General features: G+C 40.4%; 1 protein-coding gene across 1 annotated transcript in view; it reads right to left on the bottom strand.

Moving 5' to 3' along the window:
* LOC150109733 (fasciclin-1-like) overlaps positions 1-18887 on the bottom strand; it is a 100345-nt gene extending 81458 nt beyond the window's left edge. Inside the window, exon 1 of the mRNA XM_090403135.1 lies at positions 18653-18887. Coding sequence (XP_090259261.1) covers positions 18653-18887 — 235 coding nt within the window. The remainder of the gene's footprint in view (positions 1-18652) is intronic.
* Positions 18888-19305: the final 418 nt, after the last annotated feature.

The raw sequence follows: 19305 nt of genomic DNA, 5'->3' as shown, positions 1-19305 counted from the left end.
CTTTTTTACTTCACAAATCACCAGCATCCAACGTAACGCCTGCTTCTTCTTTCTTCAATTCATTGGGCATCTACAGATGCCGTATGCTCGGTGATGTGCCACACAAGGCCTCGCCATGTAGTCCTGTTGTTTGCTTTTCTGGCGGCCTCAACTCTCTGAAGATCAGTCACTCCACCCATCTCATTGATGGTCTACCCTTGCCTCTTTTCTACGTCTGCTTTCTACCCAAAAAATACCAAACATAAATAGTGTGTGTGCTAATCCCACTCTCTTCATGAAAGCTAACCGTAGTTTCGAGGTAGGTGGGATTAGCACGGCTTAATCAAGTAAACCTCATTACCCAATCGCTGCAAGTAACTTCAATGTCACAATACCTTAACCGATGATAATAATAATAATAATTATTATTATATAACATTCTGTACTAAACCGAAAATTTATAATAAGTGAATATTCTAAATGTAAATAGCCGTATGATAACACTTTGTCAAATAAAAAAGGGAAATAAATAAATATATATAATAAAATGTATTATATATATGATTAACGTCATAGTTAATCATATCAACTACCCGGTGTAACTGATCTATATTTGGAAACGATTACTGTGATCGTTATTATTCTGTTACACGAATTCCACATTATGCAAATTAGAGAGATATTAAGAGTAAAAAGTGTAACGTAAGAAGTTATAACACCGTTTCCTAAATGTTATAAAATATACGTGTCACCTTATGAAGGTTGTTCACGTCGTAGACGTGAAACGAACCCAAGTTATTCCAAAAGGTTCAGTCGAAATCAACTGACCTACGGAGGCTCGATATTTTCATACATACGAAATAATATTCTTATGAAACAAGTCTCAATTTTTTCCCTTGATATTCGTAATTTGAGGGAAAAAAGGCAGTTTAGTGAAGTTTGAAGAATTTATTATTTCAAAATTAAAAAATTAAGAAAATGAGAAATTTTTGAATAAAAAATGTAAAAACTGTGACCAAAATATATCAAAATATATACTTTTAAATTTTGTCTCTGCTACATAAAAATTAGTGAGAGTTTGCTGGTTAAATAAACTTATTTAAAAGGCTGTTAGATCTATTTGTGGCAACGGCTTAAGAGAAAAAAAAAAATAATAAAATAAAAAAGCGTGTCATTGAACACAGGGTGGATGGTATGCTTCAACGATACGTCACTCCTAGAACCAGAAGATTACAGTATACGAATGACGTCATTGTCACATGATAGCTATGTCGAGATGAGTGGTTCATTGTGTGTCCGCAGTTTCTCCCCCAAGAAGCTAGCGATTCGTCACGATACACCCTTCGTAATGGAGATGGATGCAGGGGAGGTTTTCTCGTCATCATCACTGTCAGCGACCTCTTTTTCCTCTTCTGTTCTTTCGCGTAAAGTGACACAAACAGACGCCCTTGACTGCGCGTGAAATATGATGCGACATTTTCCCATGAGGGTTCTTCAGAGTCCGAAGTGTCGAAAAGTATTTGGTTCGTGCAAGTTAAAACTCTCGTTTTTTATTTCATCCGCTAGAAGGAGCAACAGTAGCAATGCGAAAAACTTTCTTTGTTCCGATACAAAGAAAAATCAATGGAGTTTTAAAGAAGACTCTACTTTCAGGGCCAAAAAGCTTCAAGCGTGGAACGATTGTTGGTGAAGCAAAGGAAAGCACTTCACCAAATGGAATCACAAGTAACAGAAAATCTGTTGCGTGGCACCGCAACTTTGTGTGCCGATGCAGTTCTGTTAAAGAATTTATTTCTCGTCTCCACCCAGAAAATCTTTACTGCGCTCAGTATATTCAAAGAATCGCTGACGCCACCACGGCTGCTTGAGGGAAATCAATCTTGCAAAAATAACTCCCCAATTAGCTTCGTGTTCTTGCTCCTTAAGTTTTGTGGGGTTGGTTTTCTGAGAGCATCGAGTTTTTCTTTCCCAAAAATTTTCATTGGGCTTTGCTTGAATGTCGACATCGAACGAAAAAAAAAAAAAAAAAACGAAAGAAAAAACGAATCCCATCAAGACGTGCGACTTTGCGGATTGTTCATTGGGCGTCCGTAATTACCTAAGTGCGCGAGCGGTAGCTACACCCCGAACACGGCATTCTTACAGTTCTCTAAGTAGACATGAAAAGAAACGTTGGGGAGCAAACGTAAATTCTCGGTGGTCGACGAGGAATCGAAGTACTTTAATTGGGCAATAAAATACGCGATTCCCCCCCCCTCATCCTCTTTTTCTGAGTGCATTTATCCGGTGGAAAATCGTCAACACATCTGAAGCCGCGTGTCATCTTGAGCAATGGCACACCGTGCGACATTTGGTGAAATTAAACAGCGCTCCAACTGCATTCGGATCTCGAAAATGTTAAATATTTAATTTCTTGCTCCTTTCAATATTTAATTTTTCGATTAAAATTTCAATTTCAATATTTAATTTGCTCCTTTCAACTTCTTGTTGCGAACGTGAAGAATCCCTAAACATCAACGTGATGCACGAGAGTGGGTTCTGAACCTCCTATTTTTAAAAGAAATTATCGCAATAAAGGCACGGATGTTGACATTCTTTTCGGACTTGTATACTGCGTTTAGCTTCTGTAGAGTTCTTTATAGAGGAAGTCATTTTTTTGGACGAATCTTTGGTTAGCGCATGTAAATGTCCAAAGTAAAGACAAACGACTGAGGATCTTAACAGGAAGTGCTAAGGGACGACCAGCTGCAAGTATTACATCAAGAAGACATGCTTTGAATGTCTTACAAGGACGTGATTTCCGCTGGTTACAGCAAGTTCCTCTGCGTAAAGAAGCGAATCTTTTGAATTTGTCGATAGAACCATCAAGAATAAGGTGAATCTTATGAGAGGAACCGTCAAGACCAGACGGGACACAAAACGTCCAGGAAAATGCACTGAAGATGTTGAATTCCATCTGCATCATCGGGGCCTTTTGTAGTGCGATTTCTTAAGGTCAAATATTTCAAAAGAGTGGCTGAAATGAGCCTGCTTGTTGAACCTTGCATTTCCGATTCTTATTTTTAAACGGCAGTTTTGTGTATATATCAGAATCTGCAAAATGCGATCATCACGTTTGTGTTCTTTGTACTCATCGCTGCGCTTTTCATGTTAGCGATAAACAGCAGGCGAAGAAAAATCGATCTGTGCACTTAATGCGCAAAACTTCTTAAAATTACCGAAAAAATAACACTTCATTATTCTCAGCATTAAATCTCAACTATAAAATAAAAAAAATCGTAACGATCAGAAACACAGAAGTGCAACCCGACTTGGAACTTCAATCAACTGTTAGCCTTCGTTTAAGACTATGGGGAGATCTCTGCGTTTTGATGCACGTGCTGACTCTGCGTCGTAGAGTTAAATAAAGATTTTCTTCTACCAATCAAAGATAACTTCGCTTTTTTCCCGTTCGGCGAATTTTCACTGCTCGTCTCAAGAGTGAAGAAGCAGATGAGGAGCACAAGTTGTGCTGAATGTTCCAGTTGTTCCTCTTCTAATTCCCGGGATTACCAACCAAACATCATAACTGAGTCCTGCCCAACCAGCGAGGTTGTTTTATTTACTTCCAATGTAAGCGTCGCTTGGTCAAATTCGCAGAAGTTGAATTCGCTGCACTTTTCAACCCGTTAATTGTTCTTTTATGAATGATGGCCACTCCTTAGACGAGAATCTACTCTATCGTAGTAATAACAGCAGGTTTCAGATCCTTAACCTTCTGATGGATCAGCATGAATGTAAAGAGTTGTTGTTGTGATAATAGTTTAAACTTTGGCAATCACACCACTAGCAGTCGATCATTGTTAAAAACTCTCGTGTTTGATGCAAAATGCAGTCCGCACACGAGTCCAAATTGCCATTCAGAAATCTGCTGATAATCCCTTAAAACGAAGACATTATTCTCCCTATTAAACCACCGGAAGGATTGCTTTTATCGGGAAACGAGCTCGCGTTGTTCAAGACGAACGAGAGACCCACAGAACAAGCCTCTAGCATCTGCCTACCTGTCATTGACGAGACGCATCCCCCATGATTGATGAACGGGGGAATAACAGATATAGCGAAGTTGTTTTTTCCTCATTTCCCCTTAATTTGAATTCTTCCTTTCGGTAAATGCACGAAGACTATGAGAACTGGAAAATTTCAAAGAGTGTTCACTGGCGAAGAACCCCGCTTTAACAGTCCGTTAACTGAAATTTAATCTTCAAAGCAGATGACAATCAATTCCCTTCAGGTTCATCGCAGAGCGAACTTTGCGTCTTAGGTCTATGTTTTCTTGCGTGGGTCACGTTGATAGGTGAATCTATTGTTGAGATTTTGTAGAGTGAGCATAGACACAGCTCACTCTACAAAAGGTGAAACTCTCTCATTTATTCTCCCTTCGAGCAGCCAACCCTTATGTGGATTCAGAAAGAGTGAGAGAGGGAAGAAGAATGCAAAGTTCGCATTGGCGCTGATGAAGTTCTAAAATGAATAAATCAAACTCCATCGTGCATCAGAAGCAGCGTTTCTGACTTCCAACAATCGATAGCAACAGCGCAGAATTGTATATTAGAATACGAACTGCCTGCACGTGAAGGGGGCATCCCGAGGGGAAAAGCCAATCGCAATCCCATCAAATATTCACTCACCCCGATCATAAATTGATGAACAGCATTTGTCAGCATCTGCTTCTGTCAGTTGCGCCTCTCAATAATGAAGATTAATAAAGCGAAGGCTCTTGCCAGCAAACGAACAAGATGAGACGTCTCTCCCTAATTATTTACATCCCAGTGAGGGCGAAGATGCAGCGGGGGAAGGGGGGGGGAGGACCGACAAGAGAGGGTTGGATTAAATATGCCTCATACACCACAAGTATGAAGTGTGCGAAATTCTCTGTAAGAAAATGCGGAAGATGAGATGTAACCGTTTCCATGGCAACTGTAGAAGGGAAAGGAAGAGGGAGAAGTCAACTGCCACACAGGATGAAGAGTGAGTTTTATACAATGCGAACACGGTGATCGGGGATGCTGCAAGGGACCGATCGCACATTAAGGCGGTGTTATTCATCGGGGGGTGGAATTTTCGTGTTCTCAGCCCATTTGGTTTGCACGGTTTGACTGATGAATGCAACTGCAGAAGGGGATCGACATGATTAATGGTGTGCGCCCTCTCCGTCTTCACCTCCATCTGAGGGTGCTTCCTTTTTCAAAAGTAGTTCATCGTAAATTCGATCGCGAATCGCGAGTGTTGTTGTTTGTTCGAAGCATTCTTCTTCTTCTTTGAGCTTCACGGCAGGTGGCGCTACTGAGACGGTTGACTGTAGACAAAGTGGTAATTAACTGCGCAGAAAGAAATTGGCTTATCGGATTTTGTGTCTTCCAGCAGTCCTCGAGGTGTTTTATTCGTATACCGGAGGGAGTGAGTTGACTTATTTGACTGCTGTTGTGACCTCTACTCTCTCGGAAGTCGACAGTATCAGGTGCTGTAGCCATGAGAAGCAACCGCTATGTTTTCTTCTTTGAAGAGAAAGTAAAAGTTAGTACACGAAAGAGTGGTAAGTGAGGGTCACGCCGATTATTGGCCATCGGATGTCTGCTTCTAGAAGAGGAATTAAAGTGTCAGCAAGATTTTGGTTGCGATGATGGCGAAGACAAGGAAAGGTAATAAATATCCCTGTTCAGATGTGATATGTTAACTGCAGGTGGACGATCTGCCGCTATGAAGGTTCTTGGACGGAATTAGGACTCTGCTAATGTACGAGTGCGTTCTCGCCAAAGAAATGAGCAGCTAACCGCTCGTGTAAACTCATTCATGAACTCGCGAAACTAAGCAAAACTACAAGCCATTTCACCATCCCATTGTTGACATCACTTTCAAAAGAACGCTTTAAATTTTAAAATATCCTCAATCGTGTTTTTCTCATTAGAGAGCGAACGAGCCCAGAATTCATCATGCGGGGGCCTATTCTGCCTCATAAATGCTTGTCACAGTTCACTCGCGGTCAGCACACTCACCACTTGGTCGACAAACGTATTTCACTCACAACGGTCAAAGTCTGCAAGTCATCCTCGCTCTTGCATATTCGTTCAAGAGACTCCCAGAAGGAATCTTCGTTCTTATTTCTCTGCCATGCATCGAAACCTTTCCCTGGGTTTCTTCTCCCTTTTCTGCCTGCTCTTTGTATTCAACATTCCATAGGTCTGATATTCAATTTGTTATTTCCTTCCCTCTCTCTCTCTACTTTTCCACATCCTCCTGAAACCCAGATATTCACACAAATTTATTAAAAGGACATTTCAAAGCTAACATTTGAAACCGAAATTCAAAATTAAAATTCCTCGAGATTGGCTTCATCCCTATGAGCAAACATAACCTTCGCCATTGGAGTTCTCATAGTGGGGCACTACTGAAAACCACGAAGTCTGTTCTTCTCTTATTGGTGCTCTAGATTAAGGTTTCACTTGTCTGACGTCTGTTTAGAACTGAATGGTCCCCAGCATTGATTACAGAACTCAAAACCCTCTTTAGTACCGAAGCTGTCGCATGTTGGAAGGTTTGATTTTGGATAAGTGGACTCTCGGAGTAATAACTTTCTCATTTATCAAAATAAAGAGGCAAAAGGCTTCAGTTCGGCGATGCAAAATTATATAAATGAAGTGGATATTAAATCCAGCATCATTTCAAAGCCCAATGTGGAAAATTGGAAAGTTTCATACGAAATTTGACCAGAGAGCTTACGGGAATGCACTCGCCGGTATTTATGAGTTGCCCTAGCGCGGACCATACAGAAGACACGATCGCTTGTCCAAGCGTCTACATATTGAAAAGTGAAACCATTTTGAAAAATTTCACTTTTCAAAATGGAGAAATAAAAGGTGAATATATGGACTCTTCGGCAAGCGATCATATCTTCTATATGGTCCGCGCTGGGGCAACTCATAAATACCGGCGAGTGCATTCCCGTAAGCTCTCGGGTCAAATTTCGTATAAAACTTTCATAGCTTCCACATTGGGCTTTGAAATAATGCTGGATTTAATTTATTATCCATTTGATTTATATAATAACTTTCTTATTCTCACCCGTAAAAGTGTCCTTCTCAAGATAGCAGTCATTCTTTGAGTTCTGTTTACAGTCTTTTGGAATACGGAATATGCACTCCGAACTTCGACGTTCCGTCTGCTATCACGAGCAACTTGATCGACAGTGTTCTGAAGCACAAGCCCACCGATATGAGGCATGGTGTGCAATCTGTTCAGTTCAAAATGCAAAACTCTGCACTGGGTAATTTTAAAGTCGCGCCCTTCTCACGCTATCCATCTGTTCGACTAATCCCAAAGTAATACTATGTAAGAATTATATGAGAATACCATATACGATACCCACACTATTATCGTACCATAAGCTTCATATCTACACTAACATGCCATCATCTACAATGCATGATTCTGTCCAAGCACTTTCCCAGCTTCAATGCCACTGTGTTGTCGTCGCACTTATTCAAAAACGTAAACAGATCAATGTGGTAAAATGCATTAATAATAAATAACCCTTCCTTCTTCTCCTCCTCCATAATTTTCCTACTCCTGCTCATCCTTCCAGGAATAATAACCAGCTTATAATTTCTTCCTCCGTTGTGCAATGGGATTATCTTACTAGCATTGTACCTGAGTTCAGTGAAAGTTAACAGCGCCAAAAGTGGCATCCTCCTTTTGAGGGATGCCACTTTTGGCGCTGTTCTTTAACACTTTAATCATTTCTTTAACACGCGCACTGATGTTCCATTTGTTGCGCTTGCATTGTTGAGTCGTCCAACTTCATTCTCTCTTTCCAGAATCGAGCATTTCAACTTCGATGAAATTCAATGACAACGTAGTTGCTCACTAACCAGGTATTTCTACTGCAGTTACTTTTCAGCCGTTTACATTCCTGAAAGTGTTTTTCCATAATCATTTTCACATTCCTGAAAGTGTTTTTCCATAATCATTTTCACATTCCTGAAAGTGTTTTTCCATAATCATTTTCACATTCCTGAAAGTGTTTTTCCATAATCATTTTCACATTCCTGAAAGTGTTTTTCCATAATCATTTTCACATTCCTTGGCACATAACCGGAAGAATTCGCTTTTTTTTTTTAAGTTTCTCAATTAATTTGCTTTCGCAGTCTGATTTCGCTTTTCTCAATATGCTTACGACTTTCTATTCTACACTTCTTATAATACCTGACAACACGTGGTCGGGTTAACGATAAGAATTTTGAACTGGCCGCACAACAAAGTTCAGCTTACATAAAGTGGTTGCTAGCGAGGAGCCGAGTGTTTAGAAAGTGGTATTCGAGCAGGCGTGCGAATAGTTTGTGAGATAATTGCAACTTATCATCTCTACCCACTTGATCAGTGCAGTTAAAGAAAGAAAGCCAATCGGAGTTGTGTACATCGAAATCGCCAAACAGTGTAATTCCACCGCCTGGAAAGCTGGATATAGAAAAATAAGCGTTCAAAGGTGCGTAGATAAAAAAAAAAATTCAGAATGGTCGATGCATGAGTTTTACTACTAAAACGATGTCCGCGCGGTTAGCCTCGTGGCTGTGCGCTTCGCAACCATATGCCTGGGGAAGGAGTGTCCTAGGTTCGATTCCCGTCGACGACATGAGGAGCTGAAGGATCTTCCTCAGCCATAGCCTAGTTATCCGGTCTTGGGCGTTGACAGCAGGGTTTTTCTACCCAGTTTAACTGGGGTTTTTCATCCCGCAAACAGGCAAACCATCCCCGTTAATACATATGGATGCATCAGGAATACCCAAGACGATTCCTCCAGCCATAGTTCTGAATTGTCAGCTATGCCGGGCTCAAGCCTGGATAAAAATAGGGGGAATCGAGTGGGGATGCCGTACCCCCCCGTAATAGGGGCTCACGACCGTTGAATCGCCATACGAAATAAAATAAAAAACTACTAGAAGAACTCAGAAGAATAAAGACATCATATTAGGCATTCTAAATATTTGAAACAATTGGTTTTGCTCACAAGCAACCAGTGGCTTCTTCAAGGTTTATAAAAAAAGCACGCAAAATAGAAAACTGTTCAACCGAAATATCGTTACAATGGCAATGAATAAATTCACCCCCCAAACATGAATGGAAAGTCGCGTGGCATGCATCGCATGCAGGTAATACAGTAAAGACTGAAGATAATTGTTGGAAAAATCGCAATCAGTCGTCCTAAAGGACAGAATGAGAGATTCGATTCCCAGACGCCATTTGAGATAAGTTTGGATTTCTGTTGAGAGATCCTTGTGGATGCAGAACTCTAACGGATTCCTTTAGGAGTAAAAGTTTGCTTCCACACACAATCTCGTAGAAATATCCCAATCAATCCTATGACAAGCAGAGTGGACTTTCATTGTTGTACATCTTATCTGCCATTTCCTCCTTTTAGGAGGTACTTATATACCTCCCCTGTTTTTGCGACATTAATTCAGTTTACTCTACCTGATCACAACGCAATTTCATTAGAACACATTCTTCAGATTTCTTCGTTCACGTGGTGATTTTAAAAGTAAATCTGATGTCCACTCTGGAAGAAAGTTGACCAATCGGAGACCTTTTTTTGCGTGGTGCCAAGGCACACCGCATATCGCACTTATATCTCCGCTAACCGAATATGCGGTTAGGAGAGATATAAGTGCTGATGCAGTCCACCGTGGTCGCAGTCCTTGACCACCCGTGACATGCCCCAACTTCCAAAACAAAGAAAGGCCTCACATAAAGTGCGAAGTTTATTTATTTTAAGTTAAACCTCACAAAGACTTAAAGGCAGGACTGATTTAAAACGGAGTACTCTTTTACTTTCGTTCATACAGTAAAGAAGCAGTGGGTTTAGCTGCACTACAAATGTGAAGAAACAGTTAAAGAAACGACAGAAATCTAAACTGAAACTATGCCAATTCAGTTAAATGGGATCGAAATTAAAACAAATGCACAGAAACGGTGATCGATTGTAGCTGAGTTTTCGATTTTTACCCCGATGGCATTTTGATAAATCTTTTCAGCTGTTCGGTAGCCTAAAATGGAAGGACACGGACCGAGATGCTTCCTCGTGTTATTAGAGTTAGATCTTAGAGCCTAAATTAAAAGTCATCAGTAGCGTTGATTTCATTTTATAACTTAAACTAACTTAACTTGACCCTACACTAGTCTTCGAATTTTCTGCTTGGTCAAGACGCAGTTGATTTACAAACCACGAAATGCTAAAAAGGATTATTACTGGAGAATCATTGACCTGCTTTTTTTTTTCGGAAATTCGAATGAAATCTTAGAATCACTTCGGATGATCTCTTCGACGTTGATTTAAATCGAGTTTCAGACTTGGTTTCGCCATGCTCTAAAGTCCAACTGAAGATATTCCTATGAATTATTTTTTCTCCTTCCAATCCCATTCAAGTGCGATCTCCTATCCAGGAGGTTGGCTACCATGATGTGTCTCATGGCTAACATTACGACATGTGGTGAGGACCCCATCTCGTCCACATATAAGTATTCATGGCCGTAAATCCGTCTGTGTTAACGAGGCCGAATTTTCTGTTCTGGGGAACTAAAAACCAGAGTCTTCGAGCGAAAAAACCCTACCCTCCGTATGAGACTGACTAACTCACCTTTAGTCGAAAGAGACCAGATAAAGGTTCCTCACGTCAACCGAGGGGGATCGAACCCAGGTCTTTTCGACCAAAGGGCATCGTCTATACCGACCGAACTGTGGAGGCTCTGCTTATTACTACCACTTTCTTTCGAAAGCATAATAAACCTGTTAATTATTTTCCTGTCGTTAAAGTATTATTGTGGATAATGTTTTCGCAGTCTTCGCTCTTACCTGAAAGACATTTCAAGAAACACCTTACCCACAGTTCTTACCGCAGGCGAAACAGTTCTGGCGTGATTTTCCGAACGAACAGTATCCTTCCTTTCCTTATTTTCTGTGGGCGGACAGAGAGCTCGATTGCTGGTTCTGAATCAGCGTTTCCATCATTGTTTTTATGTATTCGTGAACAAGAGGTGAGAGGATGTAACGTCACGATGCATCACTTCCTGTTAGCCTTCATTTTATTTCAACCAATGGATAAACTGGTCCATTTGCTCTGTGAGTTACGTTAAATAAACGAGAACATTTATTTATCCCTGAAACAAGTAAATGTTCAGACTTCGGTTTCGTGTAAAAACAAAAAATTAAAACAAAAACAACATTTCTGCTGAGATCATATTTATGATTCAGACTTCTTCCAAAGTTTAGAATGTAAATCTCCAGGCATTATTAAACATCAAACAAAGCCCCAGTTGTATCACAGGCTGAGATTCCTACAGAAAGTGGTAATTAGCAGAGTGCAATGCACGAACAACGTGCATCTCTCTAATCCCCCCTTTTTGTTTCCAACGAATATGCTCTTTACGATCAATGCATAAAAACTGAATTTTTCTCCTCCCTTACCCCCACACCACACAACGAACCCCATAAATATGTAACTGGGGTCGAGCCATCGCTCTACATACACATCTCTCTAATGCAAACATTTTCTTCTTTAAGGCCGCTTGTTTGTGCCTTATTAAGCCACCTTGCTGACGAGGCTACTTGGCCGCGAGCCAAATCGCTGTTTGCTGATACCACTTCTAATGGCAGCCATGTGCTACATCTGCCAGAAGAGAGTCTGTAATCTTGTGATGGAAAATGCGGTTAGCCTTTCATCTATCATCGCCCACCAGCACTGCGCATTCCTCCCAAGTCCTCTGCAAAAGCGACATTAAGCAGCAGCTCCGAATTTAATTTCTCCTTAATGTGAGTATATGACTGAATCCGAGTTCATCCGCAATACGACCGACTCTCTCTGGATGAGAGCGAATTAGAAAGGGAAAAAAGCCTCCGCGTGTTAGCTTTCCATTAGAACGCAGCCACTCCTTGGTATGAAGGATGTTTTCGCTTTCCTCGACCAGCAGGAATTATAGTTTTCGAAATAGAACACTGCCCTGGAGAATAGGAAGGAGTGCGAAGCAAAACGGACCTACGGATAACTAATTGAAAAGGAGAATGTTTTAATCTCAGATGGATGGGATGGTGTCGAAGCTCATCGCGGAGAAGCCAATTTTCATTAAGAGTGGGGATCTATTAAAAGGGTGCGACTGGGTTTAAGAAAATCTAGGTCAATCGTAAAATAAAGCGGAAACTAGCGGGAAATTCCAGATGTGCACTGCAACTGTTGAAGGGTTCTTCACTCCGTGATTACACTAATGGATAGGGTTCAAAATTGGGCTGTTCGTTTTTGTGTCTTTTCCCTGCGTTGAAATTTATCTTTCATTTCATCTTTCCTTTCATGATGAAAAATCACCGCCGCTACGAAAGGGAAAGAATGTGATTCTCCCGAGACCCTCGAACTCAATCAGAAGTAAAATCAGACAAGCGCCATAACTGCTGGGAAAGAAACCAAATACCCTTTTGTGTGATGATGGATGCTCCGCCGAGTTGCAGCTGCCGCTGGAAATATGACGTGTGGTAGTAAGGCAAGATGAGCTGCAGAATATTTTTGATGCAAATTGTTTCTGTTTGCTGCTGTGGGGTATTAGGGGCGAACGTACACCTTTAAAAACGATCACTGATGTTCTGGCGAACTAGAAATCCCTCGCTTGCCAAGAAAGTTTGTTTCATCGAAGCCACAGAGACTTGGACACACTTGATTAGCGAAAGCAAAAGTGATTCATCGAAATCTTTCTGTTGTTTTCTTTCAAGGAATCTGATCCCAGGACTGCGCTTCGAGAGAAGATAGAGGAAACACTTGAGAGTAATTAAATCTTCCTTATCGTGTTAGGGCAATAAATAAAGAAACTTCGAAGAGCTTGGGGACCGGTTTATAGAGATTCTTTGCAAGTGATTGTTTATCAAACTGCAGACAAACGTGTGACATTACACAATCTCTTTGGCGCTGGAGTCCCTGCAGTACCGTTAGATGGCAGCACCAGTCATCGTCTCGTTAAAGTTACTTGCCATGGCATTGCGTATCAGCTACAATTATGAATAGTCTCTTTTAATCCTTTTTCGAATTTTTTATTTTAAGTTCCCTCCCCCAAATAATATTGCAGCCACTTATAAATATGTTTTCTCTCCCATTTGTTTATTTATGTTTACCAAAGTGGACCATTTTTCACATTTAATTAACTTTCCTCCGCGATCTGTAAACACAAAAATAAAATGCGGACATTTTGTGAAGGTGAGGGAACAATCGACTCGCCGGGTCGTAACGAGTTCGCTTTTTGTGTTCCGCGTTTTATTTTCGGTTTTATTTAGAAAATTACTTGCGCGAATCGCAACTAATTTTACTTGTTCGTAATTAAGAGAGAGAGAGAGAGAGAGAGAGAGAGAGCCGTACGAGTATCACTTTTCACAAACAAGTTTGATCCCACAGTTGATGAAGGCATTTTGGTGAAAAGCATAAAAGAAACCTCTTAATTACTTTCCTGTCGTTAAAGTATTAAAAAGTGAATAATGTTTGAACAGAGTGCGGAGTCTTCGCTCTTACCTGAAAGATATTTCAAGAAACACATTACCCACAGTTCTTACCGCAGGCGAAACAGTTCTGGCGTGATTTTCCGAACGAACAGTATCCTTCCTTTCCTTATTTTCTGTGGGCGGATAGAGAGCTCAATTGCTGGTTCTGAATCAGCGTTTCCATCATTGTTTTTATGTATTCGTGAACAAGAGGTGAGAAGATGTAACGTCACGATGCGTCACTTCCTGTCAGCCTTCATTTTAGTTCAACCAGTGCATAAAGTGGTCCATTTTTAACTCAACTCACAGAGTTGAGTTAAACGAGAACATTCACATATCCCTGAAATAAGTAAACGTTCAGACTTCGGTTTCGTGTAAAAACAAAAAATTATAACAACAACATTTCTTCTGAGATGATATTTATGATTCAGATTTTCCAGTATTTTCCAGTAAGGAATCAAAACGGGTTAGGTAGAATTTGCCACAAACAAAGGGGGAGAAATGGACTGAGAAAGGAAGAAAACGCGAGGTTTAATTTTTGGAATTTGCATTGCAAGAACGCAATCTCCGTATGAAAATCTCATCAAGAAACGTTTTAAAGTAAACAACAACACGAGAAGTACTGAAGTGCTACGTACTTTTATTCCATTTCACTTTGGTGCCTAAAAGTGCCTAATAAAGCCTTCGATCTCCGGAGATTGTGTACTCTAAATCCGTTTCAGTGAGTTACAAGCATTTCGTGGAAAGAATTGCCTTAAAGAAAACATCAAAACTCAAATAAATAGTATGTTTACACCTGGCAATGGGGAAATCAGCTCATCTGGGTCTACCAATGGTCACATGGTTTCATATATTTCGTTGCTCGCAAACCTTGTAAGCCGAGTTTACCGTCTCCAAGCACACATTTTAGTGATAAGGTAAAGAATTTATCGTGTTCAACCAATTGCTAAGCTTGATGTCATGATTCGATCTTCGAATTAAATCCTTAATAATAATTAATTATGTTCTTAAACCTTTAGTATACAGAAATTATAAATAAACTTGTTTATAACCAGAGTTGTAAGTTGTTGGATAAAATTATCATATACAACAGGATTTTGGATGTTTATTAAAATAAAATAAAAAAACAGACCTAACGAGTTCGGACCTAAACGACAATAACACATCGCTTGCATATTCCCATAACTGGAAATACACACGCGCGAATTGCTTCCAATTGGAAGCTCAAGAGGCATTCTTAACAAACCTTGAAGACGAAATCAAACAGCTGTTGAGTGGTGCTTTGGGAAATATCATAGAAAATACAGGGTGTTCGGGATAAATTTGACATATTTATAATTAATTATATTTTTCCGTAAGTTACATGTATTAACACACACTTCTCTTCATTTAAAAGTTTGGACCCTTCTTCATTCACATACAAGATGTCAGAAAGGATGGATAGCTGGAACCCACCTGAATCATGGAAGAGAATAACTTGTATCATGATGATTCGTGCCCGCCATCAAAATAAGGATATTACGACTGCTGCCCAATGCTCCCTGAATACAGTAAAAACAATCAGGAATGAACTAGAGACTTGCAATGGTGACTACGAGGATGTAGCAAGAAGAAAGATCCCTAGCAGACGATCTGATTGCGTTCGTACAGCAGAATTCCTCGCAAATCTGCAGGAACAGGTGTTGAAGAACCATGGCATTGGAATTCGGGCTTTGTTCGTGGAGTTGCTAACTGTAGTCAAGCCCTGGATAACAAGGGTAGCCAATGGTAGGCCGTATGTATGGCAGCAGGATTCGGCCCCTTGCCACACCTCTGGGAAAAGTCAAAAATGGTTGTCTGAAAATTTCTACGACTTCACCAGTCCAAATGTTTGGCCTCCAAACTCCCCAGACCTTAACCCCATGGATTATTTTGTATGGGGCGCAGTTGAAAAAGACACCAATCGCACTTCCAGTAATACAAAAGCCCAGTTAATGGATAAAATTAAAACAGTTTTTGCGGCCCTTCCCAGGGAGACTGTAGCATCAGCTTGTTCGAGGTTCCGAAGCAGAATTGAAGCTGTGATCGATGCTAATGGTGGTTATTTTGAGTAAATCTTGTTGATAGTATTGTAATTAACTCTGCCTGTAATGTTTTTTTGTCAATTCATTAAATTTAATAGATACAAAGAAGATTTTCTTTTTCCTTACGAAACTGTCAAATTTATCCCGAACACCCTGTATATTACAATGAAGGAGAGGAGAGACAGGTTAGTCAGTCTCTTAACATGGGAATTAAAGTTGTAAAACTGGACTTCCAAAACCATGCTTACAAGTTAAAGATTTCAGATTTATGTTTGCGGATTCTCTCTCTCTCTCTTTATATATACACAAACCGAGATGCAGAGAATTAATTCCGATGATATGAGCATTTCTGTTCAGAGTGAGACGGGGTGGTCAGTTGTGGCGTCTTCTGGGGAAATAAAAGGGATTTCGCGATGAGCATCAACCCATTAAGGAAATTGGTAAAGTTCGGTCTTGGAGCCGATGAACAGAGAAAATGCTCAGTTAATATTACTGGGAGAATGTTCCAATGGTCTCGTTTGGGACAGTTTCTGTTCTTGTAGTTTATAACTTGATGTTCCGTAATGTAGGAAAAGATGAGCTCCGCAATTGAGGAACTTCAATTGTACAATTTAGAGAACTCGTTGCTGCTCTCCCTTGTGATGTCAATTGAACAAAACGAGAGAGAGAGAGAGAGATGTAAGGAAATCGCATTTATAACAGAAACTGTTACTCCTCTGGGAGAAATTTCACCCCTCATTCTATTACGCAGAAAGAATTCTTTCTGCTTTCATAGGAAAATAACAATGCCATATATTCGTAGAGGGATCAAATGTTCATTATTTTTGTGATTGAAATGAAGTGTTTTGCAACAGGAAAAGCGCGCCTTAATGTGAATGTTACTTCAAATTTGCATACGATGCAACATCATCATAAAATATCCATTGCATCTTTGTTGTATATAGATCCCATACACGAGAGGTCGAAGACCTGAATGCACACCAGTTCTGTGTGTGGGAGGTGTAAATGAGGACTGAGATTGAAGAAACGTAGGAAATGTTGAAGACTTGTAGGTTGTAGTTGTTTGGAAATACTTCTTGCGATAGGCTGTTCCACATGACGGAGGTGGATGAGATCTCTTTTGTGAGAGAAAACGCAAGACTCTGTTTTGGTGGATTGCACGTGACAAGATTGTCCTAGCCCCATTGAAGGATGATGTATAGGTCAATGTTTAAGACACTAGTTGTGTAGCCTAGCATATCAGAGTACTGCATGGTTTCTCGAATGAGTGGAATGAGTACAATTGTGCTTAAAGCTGTGGATAGGATTAACTGTGATTGTGAGGAGATTATTTATGTATAGGAGAAAGACAGTCGATGACAGCACAGAGCCTTGAGACACTCCAGCATTTCTGGTGAAGCAGGAGGTGAAGGATCCATGCCATTTAACATGACTTGCAGAGAACGACCAGAGAAAAAACTGACTACCCAATTACGGAGCATGGCAGAGAGAGAGAGAGAGAGAGAGAGAGATGGCAAAAAGATAGTAATTTGTTTTGCAGGCCTTGATTACAACCTCGGTCGAAAGCTCTGGAAATGTGAAGAGAGACATCACAAGAACCTTTCCATGGCACATGTCCAGTGTTGTAAGAGGTCAGCTGTGGATCTTAAATGGTGGAATCGATGGTTCTCCAGGTGATGGAGAAGAAGTTGGATATTGATGACTTTCTTCATTATTTTGGAGAGGACAGAGGTGATGACAATCGGTCGGTAGTTTGACAGTAGACTTCTGTCAACATTTTTGGACTAGGATGGATATGAGATTGCTTCCATGGATTGGGATGAGTGCCAACTAAACAGAATAGATTGTAGAGACAATGCAGGACAGATGTCAGTTCTGAAATACAATGTTTGAGACGAAACCTTCCTTGAGAACAAATCAACCTCTGTTTGGGTGTGTCGTTGTTTACGATCGCAACAAGTAAGGTTCCTACGCCAATGTATTACGCCTGTTATCTTTGCAAAGACATTATCAAGAAGTGACTGAATAGCGTTTTGTTTCATCACTTCCTTTTTTCATAAGCTTCCCATAACAGGCTAACTTCATTCATTTCTCTTTAGACTTTTAAGAAACGTGAGGCGTTAGGATCCACGCAAATTCTAAATATACATGCCATGTAAACCCTAAAATCACGCAGCACTAAAACCCGAAAAATACGAGAGCACCTCCGTGTTGAAAGTGAAACTGAGGAAAGTGTGCGCATGAACTACGTGAACTGTCTGCCATGTGGATGACCAACGTTAGATGGCGTGCGAATAGCGTACGCGGGTTACCTGAAATATTTATAATTCGCCATTTTTCGATATGTTGCGTAAATCCAAATAAGTCGGAGACTGCTTGCATTTACTACTTTTTTTATGAATATAACGAACGTTAATGCTTTTTATCTCTTCTGCACACGAGAAGTTGCAAAACTTACAGTATATTGAAGCTGCACGAGGGGAGGAATCAATCGAGGAAGAATCGTTGATGCTCGTTTTGAAGAACGTTTAAGAAAATGGACGTTCCATGGATGAAACAAAAGATGAACGAGAGTAGAAGAGTTGGTGGCTTAACAGTTGAACTGCGGGCAGCTGCTGCACGTGTTACTGCACGTTTAGCAGAAATTTGAAGAAAGAAAGAAAGAAAGACAGAATGCAGAAACCGACTTTATATGAGAGGAATCGTCAATTCGCCTCAACGTTCTTTCGGAATTTTTTGGTATGTTTTAGGTACGCCATCCCAAATGTGGGAGTGATGTTCTCAGGTTGCTCAGACTTGGGATTCACGCGGAGTTGTAGCTGAACGGAAAAAACTAACGTCCAAGAAGGGTTCCAATGTTTTTTTTTTTAAACTAAGGATGTTAATAGACGTGATGTGCTTGTGCCAGGAAAGAATAAGCGTAAGGGTCAAACCAAGAAGGCACTTGGTCTCAGTTGGTAAGCTGAATATTATGAAAGCAACCGAATAAGAACTAAAGTCTTTTTTTTTTTTTGTGAAGAAATGCATAAAAGTTGAATAAGATGTCGTTACTTTAATGAAGAAATACATCGTCCTCCAGGCACTAGTTGTAAAATATCTTGACACATAGGATGTTCAAGTACTGCACGTTTTGTCTTGTCCAGTTCCTCATGAAAATGAGGAACAAGTTGTTGCTGAATAACAAAGCCAGGAGGAACACCTGCACTAGTAGAGAAATCTGAAGAGAGAGCACCACCGTTAACGCAGCGAACCACTGGAAAGAAACTTGCAATCCAGTTACACAATGATGGAAGGTAGCCCATAAGATGGTAATTTGCTGAGAAGCTCTCATGCTTGCCCCTATCAAATGCGAGAGGTTTCCCCAAACATTTCCATGTCAGGTGAAAATCGTAGAGCTGGTTACTGAGTAACCAGCTCTACGAATAATGGCAGTCTTTTATTTCCATTTATCTCCTCTCGTGGGAATGAGCTAAACATGAGCTTGCTTCTGAGCTGAGGGGTGAATGCCAGTTGAATATACTATGGTGTAAAGGTGATAAAGGAAGGACAGATTAGCTCAGGAGCACATTTCTTAAGTACAAATGGGGACACAGTTTCAATGTCAGGAGCAATTTTGGAATGTAGGTTGTCCAATATTCCTCTGATATTTTTATGGCGGAGGTCAATAGGAGACATGAAGTGTACTGTTTCTGGAATGGCTGGTATTAGCCATCTATGTAT

This window comes from Typopeltis vanoorti, chromosome 2 (assembly GCF_054136105.1).
Source record: "Typopeltis vanoorti isolate ZY-2024b chromosome 2, IOZ_Tvanoo_1.0, whole genome shotgun sequence".
Taxonomy (NCBI): domain Eukaryota; kingdom Metazoa; phylum Arthropoda; class Arachnida; order Uropygi; family Thelyphonidae; genus Typopeltis; species Typopeltis vanoorti.
The sequence above is the reverse complement of the archived record's forward strand: the minus strand, read 5'-3'. Positions and strand labels throughout refer to the sequence as shown.